This window comes from Ruditapes philippinarum, unplaced genomic scaffold, assembly GCF_026571515.1.
Source record: "Ruditapes philippinarum isolate M1 unplaced genomic scaffold, ASM2657151v2 ctg5645_1_1_1_1, whole genome shotgun sequence".
NCBI classification, from domain to species: domain Eukaryota; kingdom Metazoa; phylum Mollusca; class Bivalvia; order Venerida; family Veneridae; genus Ruditapes; species Ruditapes philippinarum.
Genome location: NW_026853584.1, coordinates 109756 through 131340, shown reverse-complemented (window position 1 = coordinate 131340; position 21585 = coordinate 109756). Strand labels below are relative to the sequence as shown.

General features: G+C 32.8%; 1 protein-coding gene across 1 annotated transcript in view; it reads left to right on the top strand.

Moving 5' to 3' along the window:
* The window catches only part of LOC132737261 (sushi, von Willebrand factor type A, EGF and pentraxin domain-containing protein 1-like), a 35537-nt gene extending 16648 nt beyond the window's left edge, over positions 1-18889 (top strand). The window contains exons 3-20 of the mRNA XM_060724520.1: positions 473-652; positions 1381-1554; positions 3293-3481; positions 4910-5089; positions 5684-5857; positions 6561-6734; positions 9012-9185; positions 9676-9849; positions 11853-12026; positions 12316-12489; positions 13447-13620; positions 13958-14131; positions 14230-14403; positions 16657-16830; positions 17023-17196; positions 17884-18057; positions 18410-18583; positions 18708-18889. Of these exons, the coding sequence (XP_060580503.1) occupies positions 473-652; positions 1381-1554; positions 3293-3481; positions 4910-5089; positions 5684-5857; positions 6561-6734; positions 9012-9185; positions 9676-9849; positions 11853-12026; positions 12316-12489; positions 13447-13620; positions 13958-14131; positions 14230-14403; positions 16657-16830; positions 17023-17196; positions 17884-18057; positions 18410-18583; positions 18708-18889 (3167 nt within the window). The remainder of the gene's footprint in view (positions 1-472; positions 653-1380; positions 1555-3292; positions 3482-4909; positions 5090-5683; positions 5858-6560; positions 6735-9011; positions 9186-9675; positions 9850-11852; positions 12027-12315; positions 12490-13446; positions 13621-13957; positions 14132-14229; positions 14404-16656; positions 16831-17022; positions 17197-17883; positions 18058-18409; positions 18584-18707) is intronic.
* The last annotated feature ends 2696 nt before the right edge of the window (positions 18890-21585 follow it).

Here is a 21585-nt window from a genome sequence, read left to right as displayed (position 1 = left end):
CATCGAGAAACAAATGAATACAAAAGCTTATTTCATATAAAGAATTTATGAAGTCACTTTTATATGACACATTCGTCGGCGGCATAATCATCGGCGTTGGTTAACCTTTTTAGCTCGACCATTCATTGGAAAGTGTGACGTTAGTGTAAAATAATAAACATATTCACTGCAAAATTAAATACTTCTTCATTGTCAAACATTTAATGCATTTCTAAACGCAAGTTTACCTTCAAAAGAAATTATATATCTATGTTATGTTTATCAAAAAAAGCCTTTTTGAAGTTTTCACTTCCAACATGAATTACTTTGTTATAAGTAGTCTACCAGTTTAACGGAATTTTGCAACCTTGTATTATTTGCTTTAACACTTTAATCTACCACTTAGAATATTGGAGCGTGCTGCTCCTCTGACTGTTTTTGCTTCATATTGTAATCAATCTAAGAATTTTGTTTTGTTTCTGAAATCATTTAGACTGCAGATCTCCACCAAACGATACGTTAAATGGAGAGTTTATACTTGACGAGGAAGGAGTAACGACATATGGAGCAAACGCTACATTAACTTGTATAGAAGGTTATGAAAGCAATGACTCTGTGATAACTTGTGAGGAATTTGATACCTGGTCAAAATATGAACCGTGCTTAATGAAAGGTATTCACAATAATTGTAGCAAGTAACTGCAATGTTTATACAGCATTTTTCTATGTTCATCATATTTAGTTTGTTCCTCATTGCTTTATTAAAAGCCATCTGCAAAATGCATGTAAATGTGTAAATAATACCGATGTTATCTCATACATATGAATTGACGCAATGGAGTATAAAGCTATGCATTTGCTGAAGTTAGCTTACACAATTATTGCTTGAATTTAAATACAGAATAATTCCAAAGTACTTTAATAAAAACATATTTGTATATTTTATTTTCAAGAGCAAATGTATCTTGACAAAATTGTCGCTAAACCAAAAAAAAATCTACTTAAATAGCAGCATAATATTATTTTCCGTAACATGTTAATCTGTTTACGACCAAAATATTCATGTGTGTGAAATACCAGAAACATTGTATGTATGTGACGACTCGATTGAACGTTGACTAAAAGATTATGGGAACAAAATAATTTTACCCTTTTTTATAATCTTCATTTAAAATTTTCGTTAGATAAAGCCATTTTACCCTTCAAACATAAACACAAATTTTCTATCCGAGTAACTTAGAAATATAAACACAAATTTTCTATCCCATTAACTTAGAAATATAAACACAAATTTTCTATTCCAGTAACTTAGAAACATACTCATTGAAGCATATTTTATTGACTTCAAATACAAGGCCCCACTTAAAGTTATCAATATCTTTGTAATTTGTTTATTTTCAGATTGCAAAACAGTTCCAATTATAGAAAGGGGGACAATTATGCCGATTGACAGTGACAACACAACCTATGGTGCTGTTGCAAAAGTGACATGTATCTCTGGATACAATTCGAGTAAAGAATATATCCAGTGTCTTAGTAACGGAACCTGGGAAATTGTAACTTGTGAAAAAATAGGTAAGACTAATGTTAATAAAGCGCCATATACGAATAAGATATATAATAATTATGGTATTTATAATAAACATAAGAAGACTGGTCTGTCACATTGGATTTAACAATTGCTACATTGGTCTGAAGCGAGTTTCAAACACTCGACCCAATCGGTCTTACAAAGAATAAACAAGGTTAATCTTGATGCCGCCCAACAAAGACGCCGCCAAATGATGTGAACAGTCAATCGGCATTGAAAATTGTTCCCTAATACAGTTGAATATCCGAAGCACAAATCTTTTTTTTCTCCATGTTCGTGGTATGTGCTGATTGTTTAATAATTAAGTTGCATATTTTTATGCATAAATTCACAAAATGATGCCATGTCTCAAATTCTGAGATGTTTGTCTGTTACGACAAAGATTGACACGTCTGGTCGAAGCAAAATAAATTGGATAACGAATAAAATTGAAATGATTGGTATACTTAAAATAAATTCAAGACAATATGAGGACGCACTGTTCTGCATTGATCTCCCCTAATTTGCCGTAGCGTCACCGGTGCGCAGCGTTTGGTGTACTTTCTTTATGGTTGAGGGAGAACCGCCTCTCTGATAGTGGGCGTGGTAAGGGCTTTGTAACTTGTAATTTAATGATTCGACAAGTGATATCGATCAAAGTTGTCCTGGTTTCCTTCCGCCCCGTCAACGAAGACTAAATGCTAGCATACGGAACATCATATTAAATTTTGTGACAATTTAATGCGGAGCCAAACTTCAACAGAGGCGGAGCAAATGAAGTGAGTGACACTGCCTCAATCGTTACCTCTCTCAACAGTTAAGTTTTAGAACGATCGACTATAGAATGGTTCATTGGCACGTTATTTATTATGAAGATAAAATTAGATAATGATAAAAAGAATATTATATTGAAACATGGCACTATCACTTCAGTTAAACGTTTATTCTAATCCCTTAAAGCTCTGTGACATGTTGTACACCAGAAAAGCTTTCTTATTAGAAAATTTGAAAATAGTGTGATTTTGTTGAAACAAAAATAAATAAATGAAATACACAAAATCAAGTCTAATATATTCCCCATTGCTATATGGACAAATACATATCTACTAGACGCCGCCACGTGTCTAATAACAAAATGTTACGGTTAATACAAGCATACCTAATATAATGATTTAAAGTTTTAAGGAATAATTAATGTACAGAAATGAACATTAATAGTTCGAATGTTAAATATATAAGAACTGATCTATCAATTCTAAATCATATCATTAACATAAATAACAAAAGTAAACTGATAATAGTAGTAGAAAATAATAACGACACAAAATCCACAAAAAAAGCAAAAAGAAACAAACATAAAAATACACACAATTTCCAGGTGTTTATTTATAGTAATGATCACTTTGTAAATTATTGTTTTAACAATTTAAAGCATATATAACGCTAGATTTCCAAATCGTTTATTTTATTTTAATATTTGTCTCGTTCCTGAAATTTAAGTATGTTTAAGCTGTAAGGTTCATACTAACCACTCTTCTACTTATGCATATTATGCAAGTAAATTATTTGGGACTTTACTACAGGACATAGTTTCTAGGAGAATAAGCTTTAATTCAGACAGACAAGATGAATTTCAAGGTATTTCTAAATGCAATAGCAAAGTCGTAAACTATTTCAATTAATTTTGTTTCGTTTTCTAAACAAACTACTTTAATAATTATATTTTACATTTATTGTTTAAAGATTGTAGACTCGTGCCAGAAGTTCTAAATGGTAATACTATTCTCGCATATGAGGGATATACACAGTTAGGTGAACGAGCTGTTGTTGAATGTGACAAAGGATATCACATAAATGCTACCTTGTCGAAGTTTGGTTTCATCTTCTGTCGACAGCCAGGTACATGGGATTTACGTACCTGCAGTATCTCAGGTTGGAATCTTTTATAGACATTTATTTCTAGCAAGTAATACAAACTTAACATTGTATTATCTTTGGAAGTTCTTTATCTAGTGACAGAAAAAACCTGCTAGCTATCATTATAAAATATATTAAAGAACATCTTACAATATCAACTGCTACTTAGATTCTTTACCTCTCTATTTCATTGTCACATCCGTGTTATTTGTGCCGTGTGGCGGCTGTAAAAAGTCTCCCCGTACATATAATCAATGATGTTATATTTTCGATCCTTGAAGATCGTTCGGCACGACATTATTGTTGTGTATACATGTTATGTGGTACTTTTAGTTTCTTCTATTTGGCCTTTTTCAACTTTGGTGGTTCCAGTATTCCTACTTGATTACTGTTTAATCACCCTTAGGATATGTTGCCTGCTTTTTAAATTTGTCTTTTGACGTCATATCTGTGATATGCAGGCTTCATAACCTCAGATCCCCTTTCAAAATTCCATTTGATTAAGTTTCGCCCATTGTTTTCTCGTTTAAGGCACAAGCTTTCTTTTACTTGGGGACCATACGCCGCTTTTCATGGAATGGCACTACTGTGTCACATTGAAGGTTCCATGATAACCGCCGTATGAACACATCTGCGGATGTTTCTAAATTCAAAATTTCACCATTTTCGTGTTTAAATGTTGAATTCTGCTTAAGCTGGTGCTAGGGGCGTGGACGGTAACTTTCACTTTCCATTACCGTCAATGAACAGGCTCAATCTAACCGAGCCTGCAACATTTTCAATTTTGTCGTGATGAGCTTTCTTTTGGGATTCTTTATTTCTCTATTAGATATTTACTATTACGGACCATGTGTTAAAGAAGTATTAAAAAAGCAGCGGTACTATCTAAGAAACATTTGACAACAAAGTGCATGTTTGCTTCAATTCAGAGATAAAATCTAGCTAAACAATGTCTAGTACAACATGAAACAAATGAATACAAGAGCTTATTTCATATAAAGAATTTATGAAGTCACTTTTATATGACCCATTGGTCGACGGCATCATCGTCGGCGTTGGTTAACCTTTTTAGCTCGACCATTAATTGGAAAGTGTGACGTTAGTGTCGGCTTGAGCGAAAAATATTAAACATATTCACTGCAACATTAAACATTTCTTTAATGTCAAACATTTAATGCATTTCTAAACGCAAGTTTACCTTCAAAAGAAATTATATATCTATCTTTTGTTTATCAAAAAAAAAACTTTTTGAAGTTTTCACTTCCAACATGAATTACTTTGTTATAAGTAGTCTACCAGTTCAACAAAATTATGCAACCTTGTATTATTTGCTTTAACACTTTAATCTACCACTTAGAATACTGGAGCGTGCTGCTCCTCTGACTGTTTTTGCTTCATATTGTAATCAATCTAAGAATTTGTTTTGTTTCTGAAATCATTTAGACTGCAGATCTCCACCAAACGATACGTTGAATGGAGAGTTTATACTTGACGAGGAAGGAGTAACGACATATGGAGCAAACGCTACATTAACTTGTATAGAAGGTTATGAAAGCAATGACTCTGTGATAACTTGTGAGGAATTTGATACCTGGTCAAAATATGAACCATGCTTAATGAAAGGTATTCACAATAATTTTAGCAAGTAACTGCAATGTTTATACAGCATATTTCTATGTTGACCCTATCAATGATGTCCCTCTGTGGTATTTTATAATATCTGCAAAATTCATGTGCATGTGTGTTGTTTATAATGACGGGAAAAATTACATTAAAAGTAACGCAGAGTTGTATAAAGCTATGAATTAGTTGCATGTAGTTACAAAATTATTGTTTAAATTGTAAAAAAGGACATTTCTAAAAGACTTTTTATGTACGAAATATGCTTGTATAATTTCTCATCAACTGCTGCAACATCGAATCCTGCACCACAACATCATTGCTAAACAATGATATCATTTGATTCTGTTTACGTACAATATTATTGAGTGTTAAATAAAAATATAATTTTCTACAAATATTATCTTCTACCTTTCTAAGAATTGTATATAAAGTTGTCTTTAAACATAGGTCTATACTCTTTACGTTCACAATCATTAAAAAATCAAAATGTGTGTATGATAGTAGCACCTTAAGAAAATCCTCGACGAACGATATTTTACTAAATTCATATTCAAAGCTACAATTAAACTTATTACACATCTCTTTTATTTCCAGATTGCAAAACAGTACTGGTTATAGAAAGGGGGACAATTATGCCGATTGACAGTGACAACACAACCTATGGTGCTGTTGCAAACGTGACATGTGACTATGGATACAATTCGAGTAAAGAATATATCCAGTGTCTTAGTAACGGAACTTGGGAAAGTGTTACTTGTAAAAAAATAGGTAAAAATTGTGCTCAATACCGACAGTATGTTTATTTAATATAAAATGACCTATTATCATTGTCTTTTATATTTTTAGTTCCACGTTAGAATACACTCATTATTTCAAATACATGTTCAGATGTTTGGAGAAGTAAAGCCAAAAACGGAAACGAATAGTGCAGCTAGTACAAACATTTACATCTAGATTTTCTGTAAATTAGTTACTTTACTAATTATTATTGGAGGATCAGGCCATAAAATATTCAGAATGGAGTTGATAAATCCCTTGCTACATTCATCTTTAAGATAAGGATTTTAAAAATGTGTGTACCGTAGGTTTCAAATTTTAGTTTCTTTGCAGTGATTCCATGGTTTAAAAAATCAGCTTATACATGCATGTTTGGGGTGCCAACGCTAGCGCAGCGTAACATACTATTATTTTTTGTAAATTTGTAATCTTTACAATATTTGAATCAGCATAAAATATTTGATGGGTAGATAAATTCTGTATACATTTCATTTTGAGATAATGGATTTTAAAAATTGTACTAGTTTTCAAATTTAGTTGGTTTGATCGCATGATTATGAAAACATATTTAGATTAGAATGTAATGGATTTAACTGGTGTGGCACAAAGTGGGGATTGCATATGAGAAAAAAAAGAAGAAAAGGTTCTGATACAAAAAGCATTTCCTTATAAGTTTATGATAACGTATTTACAGATTGTGGAGATGTTCCGTTATTAGATTATGGAAGCATAGCTTTGCAAATTGACGGAAATAGCTCATATGGTGCTCTAGCTAATGTGACATGTGATACGGGTTATAACACAACATTACATACCATACAGTGTCAGATAACAGGACAGTGGCAGGACACAACATGTACTGTTGTTGGTGCGTAGTTAATCTATTAATCCTTTTTCATATATGACAGTGTATTATTTACACTACATAATATAGCAAATATATTTTAATCCCTGGTCCTATAAATATCACATTGCCGTTTTAATAAAATCGAAATGTGTGTTTTTAACTCATAGCTCATTTAATGATTTAACTCATAAAGCAGCATACTTTTCTTAAAATGAAAGTTGTCAGTGAATAATAATTATAATGATAATAATAATAACTACAACAACAATAATAATAATAATAATAATAATAATAATAATAATAATAATAATAATAATAAATTAAATAATAAAAATAATGATAATGTAAAAAATAAATAAACAAAAAAGACACTAACTTTGGTTTCCTTTTTCTACACAGCAAATAAATGAATTTTCCCACAGAATAAAGTATTTATAACGATTTTTATTTTGCAAATAACGGCAGATTGGATGGATATTAATTTCTTGCATATCAGGTCTTTCTGTTAATTTTAGTAATGCCGGAAATTTCATAAGGCATTGGGGTTGCAATGGCATGCCTAGGATGACGTACATAACGTAATTGCATCGTGTTGAATGAAGTTGTAATTTGATACGCTGGTGTAAGACAATAGTAAGGGTTGTTATGACATACATTTCTACATTAAGGAAAAGTATCTAAAATATGATGAAATATGGAAGACAATGCAAGAAAATCATCTGACATATGTTTTCATTTCGCATTGGAATACCCGTCCCTCGGGGACCCGCCATGGGCAGTAACTCGGCAAGTCTCGTTACCGCCCAATAGGCGGGTCCCCTCTGAACGGTAAGTCCTATCCGAACCACAACATATGACAATTATTATTATTCTTTAGGAAAAAGGAACCAATTTGTTAAACCGCTTATGTCAGGGACATGGCGGATAGGAAATGGATGACCAATTCATATGTATTTAAAATAAAGTAATATATTTCTAACGTTTCTAGTGGCATATGCGTGTGCATTTAATAAATTCATGATAAACGTTTAATAACAACTTCAAAGGCAAGATATTATACATTTTGTCGTAGTTTATATTTTTCTATGGTTTTATGACCAATATATTTAGACATTGCGATTGCACAACATAAAAAATGACAATCGCATGCGTGTTATGTTTTGGACTTAATGAATCCCCTTAAATATAAATGATGTAATGCACTCTATTACTCATAAAACTAACAATGTTACAAATGTATGCTATTGCTACATCAGTAGTTTTCCGAGAGTAATTAAATGTGATGATGACAATATATACTTTATTTAAACGAAATATCTGGCCGTTTTACTTTGTATTGTTTTTATATACCTGTATACCACCTCAGATTGCGGAAATAACCCGCCAAAATCAAATTGAATTAATTGTTGAACTTGCATCCGTAAGATATACGTAAAAAATTAAGTCGTCAACAATTAACACTTATGTAAATTTACAAATTTACCGAATAATAAACATTGAAACGTACGCAAAATATTACCTAGAATGTGGATGATATACCTCAGTTAAATATATATATATTTATCACACGAATACATAGAGTATATTTATTTAGATCAGTGTAAGATCGGAATATATTTCACCGAGTGAGCACCAAAAGGTATATTTCACGTGTGGCGCAGCCACGAGTGAAATATGAACTTTTGCTGTTCACAAGGTGAAATATATTTCGATCTTACACTAAACTAAACAAATTTCTTTTTATTATATGCAAAGAAACGTTTTAAAAAGACATTAAACCTAACACTGAATGAAAAGCGCGCCAAATAATAATACAACGTGACGTCATTTACGTCATTTACATAAGGGGCTAAAATTCAAAACAGTGAAATTATCAAATTGATATTACTATACAGTGTCTATACGGATGGACGGAGTAATGGGGAAACGGCGAACTTGTAATAAAACTGTGGTGGAGCTAATGATACAAAAAGACGGGGTCACATTATGATTTGCATACTTAGTGGATTCAATGTGAGCATTAAGTGGAGATACCAACGGTGACGTATATTGATAGATATACGTAATGTGACAGAATGTCGTTCTACTGGAGAATGAGATACGACGTTATGTGAATTGATTGGATAGCTAATAGATCTTTTACAAAAATTACAACAACATCAAATATTCCCGATTTGAAACTTAATTTAATATTCTTTACAATAATGGCAAAGCAATTGAAAGGGATGTCATTCGTCTTGATGCAATTGATTGTCAAAAAAAAAGTCATTTGTAACAAAATTGACGTTATTTTTGCAGATTGTGGAGATGTGCCGTTTATAAATGATGGAAATATATTTTTGCAAGAGGAGGGAAATAGCTCATACGGCGCCTTAGCCAAAGTAACATGTAACACAGGCTATAACACAACGTCAGATACTATACAGTGTCTTGATACAGGGGAATGGGATAACAGGACTTGCACTATTGTTGGTTTGTAATTATACATAATAAGTTGTGTCTTAATGTTAATATCTATGCTATTTTTATCTCTTATGATATCAGCATTGTTATTATGTATTATGTATGTTACAAGAAGGATTTTCCGTCTTGTCAATGACAGCAAGTCTTATTAAAATCCCCTAAAAGATAAATTAAATGATATTAAGTATTACCCATTAACGAATGTTTTTAACTGCATAAATTGTTTGTTGTTTTTTTTGTTGTTGTTGTTTTTTTTGTTGTTTTTTGTTTTGTTTTTTGAAAATGATTAAATCATATAGATGAAAATATTTACTTTATGTAGAAAAAACAACAACAACAACAACAAAAAACAAATAAACAAAACATTAAAATGCATTTTCTTAAGTTATCATTGTTATGCCCATGTATAATTCTAGCATTTGAAAGGGATGTTAATCGTTTTGATACAAGTGATTGTCATAAGAAAATATAATTTCAATATTTGACGTTATGTTTGCAGATTGTGGAGATGTGCCGTTTATAAATGATGGAAACATATTATTACAAGAGGGTGGAAATAGCTCATACGGCGCCTTAGCCGAAGTAACATGTAACACAGGCTATAACGCAACATTAAACGCCATAGTTTGTCAGGACACAGGGGAATGGAACAACATCACTTGCAATATTATTGGTGTGTTGTTTTCTAAATCAAATTGTAAATCTCAAAGATATTTCTTTACAGTTTTTATGCTCCTCGAAAAATTTCGGGGGGGCATATAGTCGCCGCCTTGTCCGTCCGTCTGTCCTTCCGTACAAACCAGAGCTACATTATGGGGTTTGGTCTATTGTTCTCATAACAATAGATGTAAGAATGTCCGTCTGTCCGTCCATCCGTCGGTCCGTCCGTCCGCTTTTCTTGTCCGGGACATACCTTTGAACAACAAGAGGTATCAACATGAAACTTTGTAGGTGGATAGATCTCATTGAGTAGGTGTGCAGTGCACAAGAACCGTAACTCTGCCTTCCCTAATTTTTTAATTATTCCCCTTTGTTTATGTTGACACTTTGAACATTGTCCGGGACATAACTCTTAAACTATAAGAGGTATCAACATGAAACTTTGTAGGTAGATAGATCTCATTAGGGTGGTGTGCAGTGCACAAGAACCGTAATTCTGCCTTGCCTAATTTTTGAATTATTTCCCTTTGTTTATTTTGACACTATGAACTTTGTCCAGGACATAACTCTAAAATTATAAGAGGTATCAACATGAAACTGTGTAGGTAGATAGATCTCATTGAGTAGGTTTGCAGTGCACAAGAACCGTAAATCTGCCTTGCTTAATTTTTGAATTATTTTCCTTTGTTTATTTTGACACTTTGAACATTGTCCGGAACATAACTTTAAAACTATAAGAGGTATCAACATGAAACTTTGTAGGTAGATAAATCTCATTGAGTAGATGTGCAGTGCTTAAGAACCGTAACTCTGCCTTGCCTAATTTTTGAATTATTCCCATTTGTTTATTTTGACACTGAACTTTGTACGGGACATAACTTCAAAACTATAAGAGGTATCAACATGAAACTTTGTAGGTAGATATATCTCATTGAGAAGGTGTGCAGTGCATAAGAACCGTAACTTTGCCTTGTCTATTTTTTAAATAATTTCCCTTTGTTTATTTTTACACTTTGAACTTTGTCCAGGACATTACTCTAAAATAATAAGAGATATCAACATGAAACTTTGTAGATAGATAGCTATGATTAGGTAGAAGTGCAGTGCTAAAGAATCATAACTCTGCCTTGCCTTATTTTGAAGTTATTGCCCTTTGTTTATTTTTACTTTTTGACTTTTGTCCGGGACATACTCTAAAACTATTAAAGATAGCAACATGAAACTTTGTAGGTAGATAGATATCATTGGATAGAACTTCAATGCTTAAAGAACCTAAACAATGCCTTGTCTAATTTTGAAGTTATTGCCCTTTGTTCATTTTTACACTTTGAATTTTACCCGAGACATAACTCTGAAACTATAAGAGATATCATCAGGAAACTTTATAGATAGATAGATCTTATTGAATTGAAGTGCAGTGCGTAATTATGGAGTTTTTGCCCTTTGTTCATTTTTTATACTTTCCTGTGTCCAAAACCGTCTCGGGGAGCATCACCAGGTTCAACCGGTTCTTGTTAACTGTATGTGATGACCATTGATTTAGCGTCAGTCGATTGATAAATAGGTACATTTTTCAATCTTTTCATGAAAAATTGTCAGTTTTATCAAACTCGAGTCACGTTGATTGCACTATAATACCTCTGTACTTGTATGCAATCTATGAGAGTGAAAGTGTTGCAATAAAACAATTCCTGATCAGTAAGTTGGGTATATTTATTTTTCGTTGTACTTATTTATCATTATCAATTTCAATTTTACTATGTTAATTGTTTTAAAATAAAAATCTACAGTTTTTTCAAGTTTTTACACAAAGAAGGACAATTTAAACAAGTGAAAAGAATCTTTTTAAAATTTGCATTATTAAAGAGAATCATAAATGAAGCAATGTTTTGAGATAACGAATAAAATATAGGTCACATCTCTTCCTTTTAAAGTGATCTGTCTATGTTTGGCCTTTTCATGAGCAGGTAACTCACAACAAGGACAAGTAATGTTTTTCTTTGGTTTTTTATTTAGACTGTGGAAATGTCCCATCAGTTTTGAATGGACGCATAGAACTTAATGAAGACGGGAATACCTCATACGGTGCTTTAGCTGAAGTAATATGTGACACAGGTTATAACAAATCGCGAGATATTATAGAATGTCACAATACTGGCGAATGGGATAAACCTACATGTGATCTTAAAGGCAAGTTTATACATGCATAATAATGCAAAAATTGATAAAAGGAAACACCAATCACATGTTCATAAAAGCTTGTGCATTTCGTATATGATTTGCAAAGAATTAGTTTGGTCAGAACAAGATTGATTTTTATAGACAAGATTATTTCCATAATGCTGATGTGGTTCTTATATAATTTGGTAAGGTAATTATATTATGAGTTACTAATACCATGGGTAAACTGTATTGAAAATGAATAATACACCTTTTAAAGTAGAATAGATGTTTTGATGTTTGATAAACACGTTTTCAGATTGTGGAACTGTTCCGTTGATTAATGGTGGATCCATAACCTTAAACAAGGCTGTAAATAGCACTTATGGTGCTATTGCAGAAGTTAGATGTAACACCGGCTATAACACAACCTTACCTACCATAGAGTGTGGCGATAATGGGAAATGGGATAACACGACTTGTGATATTGTTGGTGTGTACTTGCGTTGTTTTATCTAGGCATTTAAGCGAAAAAAGATTAAAGTTCACAGTGTCATGCTGATTGTAACGACATTGATTGTTTGCTTTGGTATTGTTTTATGTTGCACCAACGCTATAAGGTCATATTGTAGCTTTCGAGCTTTACCGATGGAAAAATTCCTCAGGTTAACCTCTTTGCATTGTTTCATGCACGAACGAGTACCTGAATAGGACCATCGACCTTCGTAAGCCAGGTAGCGTCATTGTACATGCTTACATGAAGAAAGATGTTTTAACTTTCTTGCAAAATAATGAACGTGCTTTGAGACATAATTTAGTATTTTTTTGCCCCAACTCTTGGGGGGAGTTGACATACATTTGCCTTTGACCTAGAGTCAACATACTTTACAGGAATATGGATCAGCATGTGAAGTTGTGCTTTGAGTAATTCCCTTTGACTTAAAAAATGTTTGATTTTTTCCACTTGTGTCGCGCATAATTCAAAATTTAAGGTATTTGACTTGGAGTGATGAAACTTTATAGGAAGGTTGGTCAGCATGTGTAGTTTTGCACCTGAGGGTTCGCTTGTCGATATATTTGTAAAGTAATTGCCCTTGACATAGAAAATGTGCAATTTTCAACTTGTTTTGTGCGTAATTCACGTATTTGACTAAGACCGTCATGAAACGGTATGCATGTGAAGTTGTACATCTAAGAATTTGCTTGTTTTCTTAAACATACTCGTAGTTACGTATATAAACAATTAGATTTAGTATTCTTGCTGCTTAATTGGGAAAAAGTCAAGATGTCAGCATTGGATGTCAGTATACATCAACCTTGACGATTTCTAGACGAAAATGCTGCTTAAATTACCAGTGGAATGGTCACTCTCTAAACGATAATATAAAGACACGCACAATATTATTTTGTTCAATCTTTTAACTACTTTTACATGTTGTTATTTTAACAGACTGTGGAAAAGTACCATCAATATCGAATGGAAGCATAGACCTTATAGAAGATGGAAACACAACTTACGGCGCTTTAGCGGAAGTGACATGCGACACAGGTTACAATGGTACGCTAAATGTAATAGAATGTCGCGACACCGGGGAATGGAATGTTACTGAATGTAATTTGATAGGTATGGTGATATAAAAATCGTCTTAAAAGATTAGCCACAGTCACAATTGATAATATAATATGTAGTACAAGCATATTATCTAATAATAACATATGGAAAAGACGACCGAGAGTGTTAAGCTATCTAACAATACTTTAGAAGAAAATCATATTTTATTTTTGATCGGAAACATTAGTGTTCTCAATATTAGATTACAAACATGTTATAAATGTCTAATTCTGCGACATTCAGTATCATTTTAGACATGCCTATTTATATTATCATTCATGTTTTGAAGTCTTCCCTACTATTTCCTTACATGTCATTTTATCAACTTTGTATTTTACTCATTGTTTAGATTGCGGAAATGTTCCACAGCTAGATAATGGCAATGTAGTGTTAAAAGTGGATGGACTGAGCTCTTATGGCGCAGATGCAGTTGTTACATGTGAACAAGGCTATAATGCTACTTCAAAAACAATACAATGTCTTGACACTGGAAAATGGGATAACATTAGTTGCGGAATAGTTGGTAAGTATACTTGCAATATGATATATTGTGTCAAATGAGTAAGAATAATTAAATAAGTCATTAACTAACTTATGATAATTCATAATTTTCTTTTTCAGATTGCGGAGAAGTACCTGTTGTTACAAAAGGTACTGTCACTCTTCTAGAAGTAAATAACACAACGTATAGCGCTCTTGCAAACATTAGCTGTGAAACAGGTTACAATGCAAGCATAGGCATAATACAATGTCTAGAAACGGGACTCTGGGAAACAACTGGATGTCAGATACTAGGTATATGATTAACTTATTAAAGAAAAGCATGTTTTACATATTAAATATAATTCTTATTTTGCAATAGAGCAATATGAAATAACTTTTTCAACAGCAACTAAAAGCAAAAGTAAAATCTAACAACATAAAACTTACAGCCTTTTTTATTTCAAACAAGCATGAAGAAGTGACAATACAAGGAATCAATAATTGTGCCAAATGTTAAATGTTTTAATGGTTTGCTGAATTATTATGGTCCCAATATATATGTTATAATCCACTTGCCTATACCGCTATGGATTTTTTATGAGAGGAAGCTAATCAGCTTGCTTTCGGAACGTCTGTGGTTCTACTCAGGTGCCCCTTTGTGCCTAAATGAGGGAAGGCCACCTGAGATTTGTTCTGCAAAAGTTAAGCTGGAAGGTGTTGGTGCGACGTAAAATTCAGCAAAAAAAGTATTATTGCTCGGGTTTTGGATTACTTTTTGTGCCCCAACTATAGGGGGAGGGTGCATTTAGATTTATTTTTGTCCGTCCATCCGTCCATCCACTCTCACGGGACAGTAATAATGTAGCTAGAGGGACAATAAGCGACTGTTCTTTCTTTGTAATGTAATTCATTTCGTAATGCTTATATAGGCTATTTTCTTTTATGTGGCTAAAAAGAACAATAGAGAGAACAATAGAGTAGCCACATTATTACTGTCCCGTTAGAACATCCGTCTATCCGTCCATCAGTTCGATCTATTTTGTGTCGCACGTAGATCAAAACCTATTTGACCTAGATCCATGAAATTTTAGAATATTGGTCAGCATGTGTAGTTGTGCACCTTGGTGTTTAAATATGGATTTATTCAGTATTTGTAGAGTTGTTGCCCTTGACTTAGTAAAAATTTGCAATTTTCAAATTGTGTCGCACGTAGCTCAAAAAGCATTTGACCTAGGGTCATGAAACTTTACAGGAATGTTGCTCAGCATGTATCGCACGTAGCTCAAAAAGTATTTGACCTAGGGTCATGCAAAGTTGTTCAGGTTGTGAAGTTATGAACCTGATGTTTTGCTTGTGGATTTATTCCATTGTATTCTGGTTTGTAAAAAATATGCCCCTTGACTTAGTGAAATTTCCAATTTCCATTTTTTGTCGCACTTAGCTCAAAAGGTATTTGACATAGAATCATTAAACGTTATAGGAATGTTGGTCAGCATGTGTAGTTGTGCACCAGTGTTTTCGGTTGTTGATTTATTCAGTATTTATAGAGTTATTGTCCTTGAATTAGTAAAAAATTGGAATTTTGTACTTGTGCATGTACATCTCAAAAAGTCTTTGACCTAGAGTCATGAAACTTTACAGAAATACTGGTCCCATATGTAACAATGCAATTTAGGGTTTTGTGGATTTATTCAGTATTTGTAGAGAAATTGCCCTTGACTTAGTAAAAGCCATTCCAAAAATGTTGTGTCATATGTACCTAAAGTGCTTGAATTAGAATCAACCAATTTTACAGGAATGATGATCAAACACTGTGGAGCTGTGCACCTGAGGTTTTGCAAGTGGATTTTTTTCTGTCTAAAAGAGTCATTGCCCTTGACTTAGTATGAATCTTTGACTTGTTCATGCATAGCTAAAAACGTATTAGATCTGTAGTCCTGAAAGTATGTTGGTCAGCATGTGCAGTTATGCACCTTAGATTTTTATTGTGGATTTATTCAGTATTTGTAGAGTTTTTGTCATTTATTTGGTGAATAAAATTCAGGTTTCAACTTGTGTCACGTGTAGCCCAAGAAAATTTGACCTAAGAGTCAGTAAATTGACAAAACACTGGAGTGTAGGGGCACCCTTGTCCCATGGACACAATTTTAGCTATTTTAGGAAGCTATCTTTCTAGCTTATTGTAGCTCCGCTCGTGCCTGAAAGATATACGGAGGGGCACCTGAGGATTTTTCTCCAACACTTAAACTTCAAAGTCACCATGTGCTCTGACAGACTTTCCATTTAAGTATCAAACAAAGTAAAAAAAATAAACAATATATAAAATTTAATATTTCCTACAAATTTTAACTTTTGCACTTAAAACGGAGAAATAAGAAAAACATGAAATACTCAGTATCAAATTGAAAATCGATTTTATCTGCGATTTTTATCCTTATCCCAATTTTTAGTTTTGGGTCATTACACACAATGAAATTTATTATTCTTGAAAATCGGAGTTTGCAAATAATCTGGAATTTCGCACATGGGTTGTCAACACATAAATATGAATTCATTACTGACCAGATTGCGACGCTGTGCCAGACGTTTTAAATGGGATTGTGGCATTACAAGAAGCTGAAAATACTACATATGGTAAATTATCCGAGGTTATATGTAACGTTGGCTACAATGCAACCTCCGAAACAATACTTTGTCTAGAAACAGGAAAATGGGAAACTCCACAGTGTGAAATATTAGGTAACTTTTAATCATTTAAAAAAATGGATGAAGAAATTATTAAATTTGAAATACTTGTCTTAGTGATAAAAATGTTTAAATTAAAATATCCTACATGTATTTATTTTTATAAATATGTAAAAGTCATACATGAAATGAACGCAATTGTATAGATTATGTTTAAAATGTAATTTATCTGAGTTCTATTTGAAGATTGTGAGGCTGCTCCGGTCATCGCTAATGGACAAATTACTCTTACACAAGATGGAAATACCACGTATGGTGCAATAGCGAGTGTATCATGTTCAACAGGATATAACGCGACAGTAGACACAATACTGTGTCTAGAAACAGGCGAATGGGACAATGCAACATGTGATTCAATAGGTAAATTGATTCACCTATACGTAACAGAAGCATTGATATACGTAAGGACACAGTTGTTAGGTGAAATTGCTTTTAATAGTTTAATTCAGTTTTGTTTAATGAATGAGAAAGAAAAGAAAGGAAACCTAATTTACTTCCTTAAATTATATTCATGATCAGGTGAAACTTTATATGCAAGGCAAAATATTTTCACAAATCTGGTTTTATATTGAATCAAGAAACCTTATCCTCCAGACTCCCTATCATTCAAATCTTTTCATTGTTCGAGTCATTAAAGCTCGGAATGTGTAAATATTGTTATTATTAAAAAGAAGCACAATACATAAACTATGTTTATTATGAATAAAGTAATGCAAAAAAAGAAATCTTTAGTGTTGTTTTATAAGTCTAATAGTTTTTTCGTGTCAATATTCTAATGGCTATTTTACATGTGAAAACAGACACTTGTATCACATTTCTAAAGGTGTTGAACAGATATCGTATTGTTGATAAATTTCTTTGTATTTAATTCAGTGAAACGATGTAAAGTAACATATGTCTAAAATATACATCAACCGTGACGATTTCTAGGCAAAATGCTGCTATAATTACCAGTGGAATGTTACTGTAAGGGGTAATATAAAAACACGCACATTTCTAACTTTGATCAGTCGGGTTAACTAATTTTACTTTTTGTTATTTTAACAGACTGTGGAAACCTACCATCAATATCGAATGGAAGCATAACCCTAATAGAAGATGGAAACACGACTTACGGCGCTTTGGCAGAAGTGATATGCGACACAGGTTATAATGAGACGCTAAATATCATAGAATGTCTGGACACCGGGGAATGGGATGTTACTGAATGTAAATTGTTAGGTATGGTGATATAAAATCCGGCTGTAAAAGATTAACCACAGTCACTAATTAATAATAAAATATATGTACGTACAAGTATATTATCAAATAATAACATATCAAAAAGACGACATAGGGTGTAAAGTTATCTATAAATACTTTAGAAACCAATCATATTTTATGTTTGATCGGAAAAAAACCTTTCTCATTATTAGTTTACGAACATGTTAATAATGTTAAATTCTGAATATTTAGTATCAGTTTATAGTTTCTTAGCGTTGCCTATTTAAATGATCATTCATGGTGTTTGAAGTCTTTCCTACTATTTTCCTACAAGTCATTTCATCAACTTTGTATTTTACTCATTGTTTAGATTGCGGACATGTTCCACAGCTAGATAATGGCGCTGTAGAGTTAAAAGTGGATAGACTGAGCTCTTATGGCACAGAAGCAATTGTTACATGCGAACAAGGCTATAATGCTACTTCAAAAACAATACAATGTCTTGACACTGGAAAATGGGATAAAATTAGTTGCGAAATAGTTGGTAAGTATACTTGCAATATGATATATTGTGTCAAATGAGTAAGAATAATTAAATAAGTCATTTACTTTGTATAAATTTGCAATTTTTAACTTGTTATGATAATTCATAATTTTTTCTTTTTAAGATTGCGGAAAAGTACCTGTTGTTACAAAAGGTACTGTCACTCTTCTAGAAGTAAATAACACAACGTATAGCGCACTTGCAAACGTTAGCTGTGAAACGGGTTACAATGCAAGCATAGGCATAATACAATGTCTAGAAACGGGACTCTGGGAAACAACTGAATGTCAGATACTAGGTATATGATTAACTTATTAAAGAATCTGTTTTACATATTAAATATAATTCTTATTTTGCAATAGAGCGATATGAAATAATTTATTCAACAGCAACTAAAAGCGGAAGTAACGTCTAGCTACATAAATCTTACGGCGCTTTTATTTTAAACAAACATGAAGAAGTGACAATTCAAGAAATCAATAATTATTCCGAACGTTAGATGTATTGAATGGCTAGCTGAATTATTATGGTCCCAACATATATGTCATACATCCACTTGCCTATCATCACTGTGGGTTTTCAAATCACAACAGGGACTGTGGATTCTTTCATGAAAGAAAGCTATTCAGCTTGCTTTCGGAACGTCGGTGGTACTACTCAGGTGCCCTTTCTTGTCTAAATAAGGGAAGGGCACTTAAGGTTTGTTCTGAAACAGTAAAGCTGGAAGGTGCTGATGCGACGTAAAATTCAACAAAAAAGCATCATTGCTCGGGTGTTTGATTACTTTTGTGCCCCAACGGGGGGATTTAGATATTTAGATTTACCCTTGTCGATTCATCCGTCCATCTGCTCTCTCGGGACAGTAATAATGTGGTTAGAGGAACAATAGGTAACTGTTCTTTCTCTTAGATGTCATTCATTCCGTCGTGCTTTTAAATGGAGCAAATTATTACTGTCCCTAAAGAATTTCCGTCTACCCGTCCATCCATCCGTAGATCCGTTCTCTTTTGTGTCGCACGTAGCTCAAAACCTTATTGACCTGGAGCCATGAAACTTTGTTGATCAGCCTGTCCGTGCCCTTCCTTGCGCCCTGTTCTGTTTTGGTTTGGGGTCCTGCTTAGATTTTCCCTTGTCCGTCCGTTCGTCCCTCCACATGTCTGTCCTTCCGTCCGTTCGTTCTTATTTTTGGTCCCACGTGGCTCAAAAATTATTTCACCTAAAGTCATAAAACTTTACAAGAATGTTGATACGCATATTTAGTTGTGCGCCTGGGTATTTTCGTGTGGGTTTTTTTAGTATTTTAGAGTAATTACCCTTGACTTAGTAAAAATTTAAATTTTCAACTTGTGTCTCACAAAACTCAAAAAGGATTTGACCTTGAATCATTAAACCTTACAAGAATGTTGATGAGCCTGTGTAGTTGTGCACCTTGGTATTTTCTTGTGGAATTATTTGGTAGTTGCAGAGTTATAGTCATTGATTTAGTAAAAATTTGCAATTTTAAACTTGTGTTACCCGTAACTCAAAAGGTATTTGACCTAGGGTCATGAAACTTAATATGAATGTTAATCAGCATGTGAAGTGGAGCGCCTGGGTTTTCGCTTGTGAATTTATTTGTTTTATCAGAGTTATTGACTCTGACTTAGTGAAAATTTGCAATTTTCAATTAATAAAATGTGTTTTACCTAGAGTCATGAAACTTAATATGAATGTTGGTCAGCATGTGTAGTTGTGCACCTTGGGTTTCGCTTGTGGATTTATCCAGTATTTGTAGAGTTATTGCCATTGCCTTAGTAAAAACTGTTTCATTTTGTTATGTTATTTGTTCCTTGAGTGCTTGAGTTAGAATCAACCAGCTTTACAGAAATAATGATCAATGTCACTGTGAAGCTATGCACCTAGGATTTACTGACCTTTACTTTGTATAAATTTGCAATTTTTAACTTGTTTATGCATATTTCAAAAAGTATTTGACCTGTAAGCTTGACGGTTTACAAGAATGTTGGTCAGCATGTCTACATATGCACCTTGGAGTTCGCTTGTTGATTTATTCAGTATTTGTAAAGTTCTTGACTATCAAATAAGTTACTCGAGACTAGACATCTCACTTTTTAAGATTATTATTTTAAATATATAATATTATAAAACACGATACGAAAAGTATGGACACGAATTACTGAAACGTTACGCATTGTTATAATGCGGAAATATAATATCCGAACTGAATAAAACAAACTGAAGTTTTCATTAACTTTTTAATTGTATTTAAATGTAAAACATGTTTCTATACTTAAACAGGAACGTTTTGTTTTTGGAAGAAAACCGAGCCTGAATAAAATCTATGTATTATATCAAAAACGTTTTTGTAGACTGTGGAAACGTCTCAGTAATATCAAATGGAAACATAACACTTATAGATGACGGCAATACTACATACGGTGCCTTAGCTGGAGTTGCATGTAACACAGGCTATAATAAAACCAAAGACATTATAAAATGTCATGACACCGGAGAATGGGATGTTCCTGCTTGTTACTTAATAGGTTTATACATATATAATAAACATATTGTCCAAATGTATTGGGTCTTCTTTTACCTTTAATTTAATTTATTTTCCAATGTTTAAAGCAGAATAAAGGGAAAGAAACGAAATTAACATTTAATAGTTTTAGTGCATAATATGCTGTAAATAATTTAAAGACAATTAAAATGTTAAGATTTTAACAGAATGTAGAAAAATGTCTTAATCAGGAAATATCTAGCTTGAAGATAAGCATACTATATTTTTTCTTATTTGACGAACTCTTTTTCGCGAAATATTATATTGTCGCTTCAATGGCTTCAGCGAATAAAGGTATATTTTCGTCGCGAAAATTCGTTTGTTTACAGAAGTTATTATGGTGAGTTCATATATATGCAGACTGTGGAGATGTCCTAACGATATCTAATGGAACCATTTACCTAAAAGAAGAAGGAAATACCACATACGGAGCTTTGGCGGA